Source organism: Anopheles aquasalis, chromosome 3 (genome assembly GCF_943734665.1).
Source record: "Anopheles aquasalis chromosome 3, idAnoAquaMG_Q_19, whole genome shotgun sequence".
Lineage (NCBI taxonomy): Eukaryota > Metazoa > Arthropoda > Insecta > Diptera > Culicidae > Anopheles > Anopheles aquasalis.
In genome coordinates, this window is record NC_064878.1 from 4984128 (window position 1) to 4995000 (window position 10873).

General features: G+C 48.3%; 1 protein-coding gene across 1 annotated transcript in view; it reads right to left on the reverse strand.

Moving 5' to 3' along the window:
* Positions 1 to 9609: 9609 nt before the first annotated feature.
* Positions 9610 to 10873, reverse strand: part of LOC126575975 (radial spoke head protein 9 homolog) — a 1281-nt gene continuing 17 nt past the window's right edge. Inside the window, exon 1 of the mRNA XM_050236994.1 lies at positions 9610 to 10873. This exon is cut by the window's right edge and continues 17 nt beyond it. Within this exon, the coding sequence (XP_050092951.1) occupies positions 10054 to 10873 (820 nt within the window). The 3' untranslated portion in view covers positions 9610 to 10053.

Here is a 10873-nt window from a genome sequence, read left to right on the forward strand (position 1 = left end):
TCAGTGAAGCATACTAATCGGTTCAGTTAATGTTTTAGTAGATGCGGTTGTTGTGGTTTTAGAATTCTGTTTTCATTTTTCAAATGTTACGCTGCATACTTAGCTGGTGGATTGAAATAAAGAATGTTGACCAAAGCAAAGACCACAAGCGAGCTACTCGTGCATGATTGATGAGCAATTTTCGATATAAAAATCCCGCCACGCAATAAAGTTAAAAATGTGTTGCACCTTATTTGCTTTGCTGGAGTGCTTGGTGTCATTTTAGACAAAGTAAAAATCCAATTTCCAACGGTGTTAGAGGGTTTAAGTGCAATTGAACCTACCGCAATGGTGCCCGGTTGCCAGATGGGCCGCTAGTGATGCTACTGATTATTTATTCAAATGAACTAAATGTATTTGCCACACGCTGGTCAACATGCAGCATGCGCTGTGGTTGCGCTAGTGCGATCGGTTGCGGTTGTTGGCCACCATCGGCTCCCGATGCGACCACAGCATTTGAACGCAGGTCTCGGGTCAAAGCGTTTTGGTTTTGGAACTATTTAGCTATTAAACGGACGCTAATAATGGTTGGCGTGCATATTGCTTGCATGTTCTGGGAATATTGTGAATGGCAGTTAATTGGATGTTAGATTTCGCTTTGTATATTGAGCAAGAGTTGAGAAAAACACATAGTTTTAGAATTTAAACATGTTTTTCAAATAATATTCTAAAGTGTGATTTCCTAAATCACAGTACAAAAAGTTATCCGCTAAGTTAATCGAGAAAGAACTACTTAACATGTTCAACAGTTATTAAATGTTTGTAATAAATTGCTAAATAATTTTGAATGTAAAATGCATTGAAGCGGATGGAAATTAGATTTTAAAAACCTACCAACTTTAGTAACTGTTAGAGGTAGATTTTTCTCTGAGAAATATCATAATCAAATTTCAAAACCTGCTAACAAACGATTCTTTTACTCTTTCCTGTTCCACTGAACCACTCGAACCAGTTCCTCTAGAATAAATCGCTTAAATGATGTTTTAAAAGCGATAGTTGATTGGACCCGTAGAGAGCAGCGGCGGTCCATAAAAGCAAATGTAACGCAACGCAATCGACCCGATTGCCACGCGCCAGCGGACATTCCATTCTGGATACGGAACGCTATCCCTCTAATGACACACTCTCGCAACGCTTTTCCAGCCAATTAATCGCTCGACGCCATCGATCGTCCAGCCATCGACGGTTCGTGAGTGAGCTTCACGCTTTTTTCCACGCTCTCTTCCTCTCTCTCACTCGGGAAAGGATGTTCCATTAGAGTCACCAGCGTTTCAGGTCCTCTTCAGGCGTTCTCACGCGGTCAATTCCCGAATGGCAATCCATTGTTGTTGTCCGCCCCGGAACTGAACTCAACGCCATGCCAAGAGGAGACAATTGGGAGGGGGTAGGTGCAAGGGATCCCCCGGAGGAGAACCCCCGGTAAACGGCTTTCGCTTAAACAATTTGCCTCAATTTAGAACTAATTTACAATCGCTTTTCCTCGATCGCTCCAAGGGAAAAGGATAGAGGAAAAAGGGGAAAGGCTCGATGGGTGGTAATGACAGGAGCACTACTATTCCCCACAAGGGCCACCGCCCCAACGGAGGGAACAATTAATCTCTCGCGTTGACCGATGTGATCCTTTGACTTTGGCGAACCTTTCCACCTCGTCGTCGTCGTATGTGAGCTTGTGAGGACTACCCTCCGGACTCCAGGCGTAGATACCATAAATCTATTTTCCTCTCTCTTGTGCTCTCGCTCTCTCTCTCTGTAACGATCCAGGCGGAGTTGAGAGCTTTCGGGTGGGGAACTAGCGGGACCAATTAGATCGTCAATTGGTCAGCGTCAGCGGAACGGAAATGGATCCATCTGAACGGCTCCAGTGGACGGATTGTGCCAAGGAAGGTTCCAGGAAGTCCATCGGACCATCGGATCCTTACCTTTTTTTCAACCTTTAAATCGCTTCCAGTGAGTTTACTTTTATGAGGTAATGCTCTTCGCCTTCGTTGCAATGGCATCTGCAGAGCTCCAAATGCTCGTTAGGCATTCCTGAAGCAGCATCGGACAAAAAGCATTCCAGCTCACTCCGGAGACACCTTCAACGGTATCAACGGTGACAGCGCCACGGCTGCAGCTGACCCATTGCCCCGGGCCATCCTGCAGCATCCTGGATGGTGGTCTGGATTCATTTAATTTAAAGCCTACAGGCAGCCTAGCGGATGGCGCACTTCATCCGGCCTGCCTGCCTGCCTGCCTGACCTCGCATTCGCCGGTCGCAGAATCCGGACGGACTGGAAAAGCCCGGAAGGCAATTCCTGGGACAAATGTGCGCTCATTTAAACCTCTGCTGGGCTCTCCGGCAGCACCGGTTTGGAGTATGTTAATGTCATTGTCTGCAGTGCTCTAGCGGAGCGCAGGCAGTGCTTTCAGGGTGTGCATGTGTCTGTATGTGTGTCTGTGTGCTTAGGTGAAGAGAAATGGTGACGGTATATTTAATGAGCATTCATTTGTCCTCGGCACACATACACGCAAGTGCCTATACTGGTGCACCATTCCCAGTAGAAGAGAAGGCCGGTTTTGGTCGATAAGCTGGTTTGTGAGGTTAGGGACCCACACAGCCATCTAGGATCCTGGTGAACCGGGCACACAGTGAGGTGTGTTTAGTAAAGGAATTAGTTGGAAAATCAATTCAAAATAGTCTTTTCGAATACAATATTAAACTTAATTTTAAATTAAATTGTGGTTGAGGTTCTTGTTCTTAAAAAACAACACACTTTAAAAATCCTTTAAACACTCTGCAAGTCACTAAAATCTAACAAGGAACCCCTCGCAGCACTGCATAAACTTACGAGGATCCCTTCCAGAACACAATTAGCACCATTCCTGTTTGTCCGTCTCACGAACCATCTGCTCCAATAGTGCATCGCATAACTGGAAAGTGGTCTCTCCACAGCGACCAAAGGACGAGTACCATTCAAACGCTATTCCAACGGACTAGCCGGACTAGCTGCCGTGCCGCGTTCGAGGGAATGGAAAATTAACGTAATTTAATGTGGAATCAAGACATTATTTTAATTTAATCGCTCGCCAAAGACCCGGCCACCCACGCCAGTGGCACGGCATAATACATATTTATTTTAAAACACCCGCCCACCCACCCAACCACCAACTGACCCCCTCCTTCCGTGGGCCGTTTTGAGCCCGTAAATTAGTGGTTGAATCCGTTGGCCCTTGGGCTCTCCCTCCTCCCGGTGTTCCCTGTGCAGAAACAGGAGTTTATGTGAAGCGATTTGCGAGCTGACTGCGGGCTGTGGAGGTTTGATTCCCAAACCATCGGGGGGGATAATGAGCACACCTGGTACGGGAAGCGGTGGAGAAATGGGATCAATGGGAGGGTTTTCCCCGGTGTTGTTGTAGCGAGCGTTGATTGGATTGAAAAATTACACAACACTTACAGCGCAATTAAGCGTTAAAAACCAACACCATTTCCCCGGGTGTGCCCCGGTGAAGTGGAGTGTCCCGGATTGTTATGCTCCCCAGAGGAGAAAGAGAGAGAGAGAGAGAAAGAGAAAAGAGAAATGGGCGAGAGAATGGCCACGGTATTCCGGTAAGTACCGTTGAGTCCGTTCTGGATCCCGAATGGAATCGAAGCGAGCGCACTCCTTGGATCTCCCGGGATGACCGGAACTACCAACGGGAACCAACGGTTCGGAAAATGGTAACGGCCCACACCCCCCTTTTCTGGCGTGGAGCAACTCGGGCTGATGGGCAAAATGTAAATTTCCACGACTACGAACACACTGGCGTCCGATTGGGCGTGATGTCCCGTACTGCAGGATATGCGCGTACGAGATATGCCCGTCCTCCAGCCCAAGGACACTGGAGCTGTCCTGTGGTGTCTTTGCGGTGGCTCGACCTAGGATTGGCCTCCCATTCAGCTCCGTTTTGCACGCTGAATGGATCTTTGATGCGCTACGAGGATGAATATGGTAACCATCACGGTGATGGCGATCATCATCATCATCATCATCATCGTGCACATCGACGTGAACCATAATCACCGTCAGAGAGAGAGAGAGAGAGAGAGACATGGGACGCAGCATGTAACCAGATGGACGAAAGGTTCATGAATATTTGATTGAAGTAATTTTAAATAATTACCGGACGGACCAGAGCAGAGCAGAGGGCAGCGCCCAGAGGGACAAAGTGATGGTATGTTGGTATGCCACCCCTCTTTCGACACCTCACATAGCGTGGTCCCTGGTTGGCCGATTTATTTTGATTTCAATGCGAATAATTTAGCAACATTCGAGCGGCCGAGCACTCATGGGTCCATCGCTTGGACCCTCTCCAGAGCAGATGCGTGTTCGACTGATGACGAAAGTGTTTCAGCATGCGTATGTGTGCCTGTCGGTGTGTAAGTGGTGCATTTACATTTTGGAAAGCTTTTGCACCAACCCATTCGCGCGGCATCCATTTGAAAAGGAATCTGTCACCGAAGGAAACAATTTTGCATCCCTTTTGACCGCGTACGGTCTGAATATGCAGCGGCAGTCACGGCCATTTCTGCTGCCTGAAATGGCTTTTCAATTCACATTCACACGCGAAGACAAGCACACAAGCAGGACCTCGATTGAAAACACAGTGGTAGAGGGAGGATAAATCACGAAGCTATTAAATCCTGCCACTGGTCATCCATTCACTGTCCATCACTGTCCGAGTTTACGTTCGATTTAGTTACCAAAATTGCACATTCTTCAAAAAAGCTGGTCCCAAAAAAGAACAAGGTGGTCTACAACTTTTCTCCGCGGACAATGATTATTATTGCGAAAAGTTTTGCAAGCGCGCGCGCGCACTTCCGAAACAGTCATCAGTTTGAAATGAGCTTCGCGATCGATTTCGCCAGTGCCTGCTACTTATTATAAAAGTTTTCATTCTTTTCTCCCGCCTGCTGAGGATTAGGAGCGGTGCTATGGTACAATGGGAAACCCCCCTGGAAGCTCAGATTAAGGTTCCTCTCGTTCTCGAAGGACACACGATTATGGTTCGATTTCGTCGTTTCTCTCAGTCTTTGTCGCACAGAACATTGTGAAATGAATTTTAAAAGTTTCTTTTTGTCCATCCTGTCCTCGTTCACGATGGGGAGGTGGGAAAGAAATGATTATCACCCTTGGCACGAGCGCTCGACGCATGCTGGTTCGCTTCGTATGTTGGAAGCTACTCGAGGTTGGTTTCCTAGTGCTACTTCCGGTTGGAGGAGCAAATCGTTTCCTGCTTCTAAGTGCTATAGAGCCAAAATGTCCATTTGTGACAACGACACATGTTTCTTGCAGAACCATTGCTGGTGCTTCATCTCTCATCCCCCTTGGCAGCAGCAGCAGCAGCTAATCCACAGGACAACGAGTAGACTACTGTCTCCTTCCTCCACCATGATTCATGTCCCCCGGTCTCCGGCCAGTGCGCACACGGCCATTATCTAGCCATTTCGCATTCATGTCCACTCAATCATATAAATAAATTTCCCAATCATAAAGCGACTAAAAATGGTTTCTGACTTCTCCTGGGCACTAGATACCGGAAGGTAAGCTACTGGGACTCGAACTTTTCTCGAGTGAAAATGGATTTCCACACGCCCATTCCACACTCTCCAGTATCCGTTTCTACCCACTGCTGATGACGATAATCAAACTGGATATTGGATATTGGGAGTGCTTTGACTTGGCCACGACAGAGCACGACAATGGAGTCCGAGTCGCTGGAGCTGGTAGCTCCCAAGAAAAGCGGTTGGCGTGCTGGCGAAGAAAATGTCGCAAGTAGTCGTCGTCGTCGTCGTTTCCGAGCGATGATTGTTTCCCGATTTCTATCTGCTTCTGCTATCCCCTTTCCCCAGGACTTCAGCCCCGGTCTGCGAGCCACCAGGACCCCGAGAAATAGATCCCCTGGAGTCGAGAGTGAGCACATGAAATGACAAAGATCGCCGCTTCCCGGTGCGCTGGCACAACTTGGCCATTCATTGTCGTCTTAGCGCAGTAGAGTCTATCGGATGCTTAAGGTGTATCGTCCAGGAGCGGTCTTGACCGGGCAAAGGGATGTGCTGCAGGTAGGAAAAATGACTTCTCGAATCCGGGATGAAGGAAGACGACGAGGAAACGGCGCGGTAGAGGGATGGAAAGATTAAAGTTCTTAATGATTTCCTTGCAAAAACACGCTCGCTCCTACAATTTATCTCCTGCTGTAGCTATTGTACGGACAGGACAGGACATACACAATGCTACTACACCCCTCATCCCTCCTCCTCACAGCCAGAGAGCTAAAGAGGGAGCTAGAAAGAGAGGCAGAGTCGCTTCCGGTTCTTTACACTTTTGCAACAGCATCTCAGACTCGGCACGAGGACACACTCGAAGAGATTCTTCATCACCTCGAAGCTCCTCGAAAGGAGCGAAGGAGGAAGAAGCACTCACGCTCCTTCTCTCCAGTGTCAGCGACGAAACAATTCGACATCCTCGTCCGACGTCCGATGGCGTGCCGGGGACGACAGTTGGTTAAAAAGCAGCACCGAAACCTGCAACGGAACTGCATCGTCCGTTCACTGGCGTTGCGTCCACTTCTCGGAGTTTTCTTTCGTTCGACTTTTCGCTACCGCTTTCACTTCATGACTTCAGGACAGTTGGGTGAGTTGCTGCGTGGACCGAACGAGAAGCGTGCGAACGTGTTCTGCAAGCGAGCAACCACCGGCACCGGATAGGAAGACCATTCCGGAGTCGTCCCTTCCTCGAGACCGAGTAAAGTATCTCCGTTTATCCAGCCGATTTCCAGCGGGCCCCAGAGATAATTGTGAAAAGAAAATCAACTTTCATTCGCTACAATGGGCACGGGCAAAAGCAATCGTCCGAGCCTGGATTACCGGGCGGGAGGAGGGTTTTGTAAAGTATTCGAGGCGGAGGTCGAGACAGGAACAGGGCAGTCTTTTGTTGTCCGGTGCACCTGAAGAAATGAGCGATAAGCGATATCGATGAGGCGATATCGGATCAGGTTCACCGGGCAGGAATAAACGGTCTGCGGTGTATCGAACCCGGACTTCCCGGCTAGGGTCTTTGGCATCGGCTGCGGTTTCGCTGATAACCGGTAGCAAAATGGTTTCGATATTATGGTTTCGTCAACATAATTATGAAACAGATTATTTAGCGGGAGAGGGTAGGTTCATTTACTTAATTTGGTATTAAGCGGATGTTTGGTGGTCGCAATTATCAAAATAATTTAGAACGAATAGTCTGCGTTGCATTAGAAAACTGATAAGTATTTAAGGTGTTAATTGATCAGTTAGTTTTAAGTTAAGCCACTATGCAACTTAGACATCTTTTCCATGCTACAACTTATTCATTAATACAGCTTACTTAAATATTTTGAATCGATGTTCAAATTGTGCTTAACTTACTTTCTCTACTGCTTGCTGTCTTCATACAATCTGTATAAGGGATGTTAATATGTCTTTTTCCAAAGGAAAGTATCAGTATTTTTGTTTCGATTGTAGATTTTTTAAATATTTAAATTGTTTGCTAACTATACTATGCTTCCAACTATTTTTCCCATTCAGTTAAACGTGTTTTTTCTCACATTTTCTCAACAACTTTTCCCCAGATTTGCTTTTCTAATCTTAATCCATTCTTCTTCGAGTAGTTTCTTTTTCGTTTGCAACTAATTTCATCATTCAACTAACAACACAATCTGCACCCACTCCCTGCTCTACGCTCTGCATTAACCGGACCGCTCTGCAATCGAACTGTCATTATAGATGAAGTACAGCCATCGGATACTCTGCACTCTCCACAACCACCTCCCCCCCCGTGATGCATCTAAACGGTCTGAGCACCTTCCCCGTGACCCCCCTCGTGGACATTCGATTTTATTTTCCAGCTTGCTTTTATCTTTTCAAGCCCATCCCAGGCTCAGAGACTGGCCTGACTGGTGAATTGCCTAAGCATCGCATCATGCCATAGCCGACAGACAGACCCACCCTCGAACGGTCTCGGATCCGGACAACAAAAACGGGTAGCAGCCAGCGCCACTAGCGGTGCGGACGTTGGCGGGGAAATTGACTAAATTCTGCCAAATCACCTCGGGCAACGAAAATGGAGACTGCTGGCTGCCCGATTGCAGTTCCGAGCGCTGCCGCCCCTTCCCGCTTCCCATGCCCATCGGACTCATAATCGTTTCCATAAAAATCACACATGCTGAACTGCTCGGAACTTATGTCTCCCTGGTGAATCACTGGTGGAGCGCACCACTAGCGGTGCAATGGCGTGCTGATCTGCAGCAGTAGTACGGTCGCTATCGGGTGAAAGGATAAACGGGCTAACAAATGCCAAATGCCAGTCTGAAAACACTCATGAGACACACGATGATGATGATGATGATGGTGATGATGATGCCGATCCAGCAGCAGCATCGAAACCGGAAAGCTCCCCGTGCTGCCATGCAATCGATTGCAATTTGGCATTCAAAATCCCCGTGTCCTCCCGTGGCGACAGAACCGAGCGAGAGAAAGAGAAAGAGAGAGAGAGATGACCCTCGAGGACAGACTGCAGACCTGAACCCCTTTCTCTTTACTGCGCCACCGGTTTTGTTGTTGTGCTGGTTGCCGAAGGATCGACGTGCAGCTCACAATACCGCGAAGGATACATTCAACGCCGCGAACGACGGCGAACAGTCGATGACGGTGAAATGGTGGATGACACAAAAAAGGAAACGTTGGACGACACGGCACCACAGGACCAAGATCAAAACAATGGCCCGGCTAAATGGTGCAACGGAACGAAACGGAACAGCCACCTTCCACCGTGGACCCCACAGACGTACGAGGCTTCGTTGGAAATGCAAATTTTTCGCGATCGTCCTCGCATTCCTCCCTCTCCGACACACACATGGGACATCCACGGGAGAATTCAAGTACCAGGCCAGGGCTGGGACAAAAAAAGGAGAATTTTCTTTCGCTCCAGTTCCATCAGGTTCGCTTCTTTTGCACTTTGCACCAGTTGCCAGTCCCTGCAAGCTGTTGGAGGCCGTACAGGGCCACTGGAAATGGAATGTACCGACAAGGCGACCTTTTTGGTTGACAGAAATGAATGAGTTGTACGAACGAATTAATCTCTTCAACAACAACAAACCACAGGCATGCGGTAGAGGCAGGTTTTGTGGAACGATTCATGAAGGATCATCAAAGTTTTGTAGCTTGAAATGCAAACTGGTGGACTGGATGGTAGGTAAACTACACTTGTATTACTAGAACTGAACTGGCTGTTTTGAAAACAGCCATAGCGACAGAGACAACTCAAGGATGCTTCGCAAAAATCTTTCCTCATTCATTTCGTCCTTCAAAAGCACAGGTTGACCTAGAGGCATTTAAAAGGGAAAACACAGTCACATTGCTAAAAATGAAAACTCCTCAACCAACGTTTTCTAACGCCTCGCGGACCGCAAACATGTTCTTTCGATCGGAACCGAAGTTGTGTGTTTTGCCGGCATTTCTGCCACATCGTCGTGTTTATGAGTTTGTTTTTCAATTACAATTTTTCATCAACTACCGCGGCCCCCTTAACTTCTGGTTTAATTTTGCGCGCTAAATAGAACTTATTACCACTTGAAGGCGACTCTTTCCTCGCTGACGCAAGCAGCACGATGCAATATCGTTCCACCGTTCGTACTCCACGACAGTTTTTGTGGTTGTGTATGTGTATGTGCGCTTCCTATGCTCCTCCTATGGCCATCCGCCTGCCTACCTTGAACTAACCACGATCCGATCCGGGAAATTCCGACCGATAGCGAGCGAGTTTTCGCGTCGGAAAATGCTGAGTTCCACGAAAAACAGGACGAGCGACTGGAGCGCCCTCAAGCGGTCGATTGGCTCAACTACCGGTGGCATTTTTAGTCGAGACACATGTGTCTTGGCTAAAGCGCACAATTCGCGGTGTTGGTTGGTTTTTCCGAATTTTCTCGACCTCGCACTTTTCTCGTCATTATTTGGCCCCGATCGTGACCTTAAATCTGAAAGGGAAGATCCCAATTCTTTCGGCCATCACCTCGGTAGTAAAATCCCCATAGATCGCCCGCGTTCGCTTTGAGGAAGCTGACTGCACCGAGCCACCACAGGGAGCTACAGGACGAGAAGCGACCGGAATCGTCCACTCGTAGGCTGAAACTTCGACCACGAGGCACCACATCTTCAATCCGATCGAACACATCCATCGATAGGTTGCAGTCGGTCGGACGGCCACTGAGATTCTCCTCCACGTTACGTTCCGGCAGCCGGAAATGCTGGTAGTTGGCCAGATCACCGAGCTGCTCTTCGGTTAACCCGCGGAACAGCGTGTTCCTGATCGTTTCCTTCGTATCGGTGCGATAAATTAAACCCCTCGGTACGCAGCACGCTTCACGGAGTAGCGCTCGAAAGACGTACCACAGCCGGTCCTGTTCGAGCACGTAACGCGGATGGTTCGCTTCACCTCCGTCCTCCTGAAGCTTGGTCGCGGGCAACCGAAACCGATAGCCAACCTCACCGGTAAAATCCTCGCATAGCAAAGACCAATCTTCTGTCGGTTCACGATTGCTAGGGGCTAACAGCAGGAACCAATCGGTGGCATTGCGACTGTAGAATAACTTTTGCTCGCGAAACAGATCCGCTTCCGGAGTACCGAACGCTAGCCAGTAGGTCGCCGATTGGGCTTCGAGTTGACCGAAGAAATACAAGGCGGCCAGGTGCTGTTCGCTCTTCAGTAAAGTTAGGGAGCACTCGAGCCGAAGCACCATTTCCGGTGGCAGGGTGTGGAAAAAACTCGCCAGATACGACACGGACTCGGCC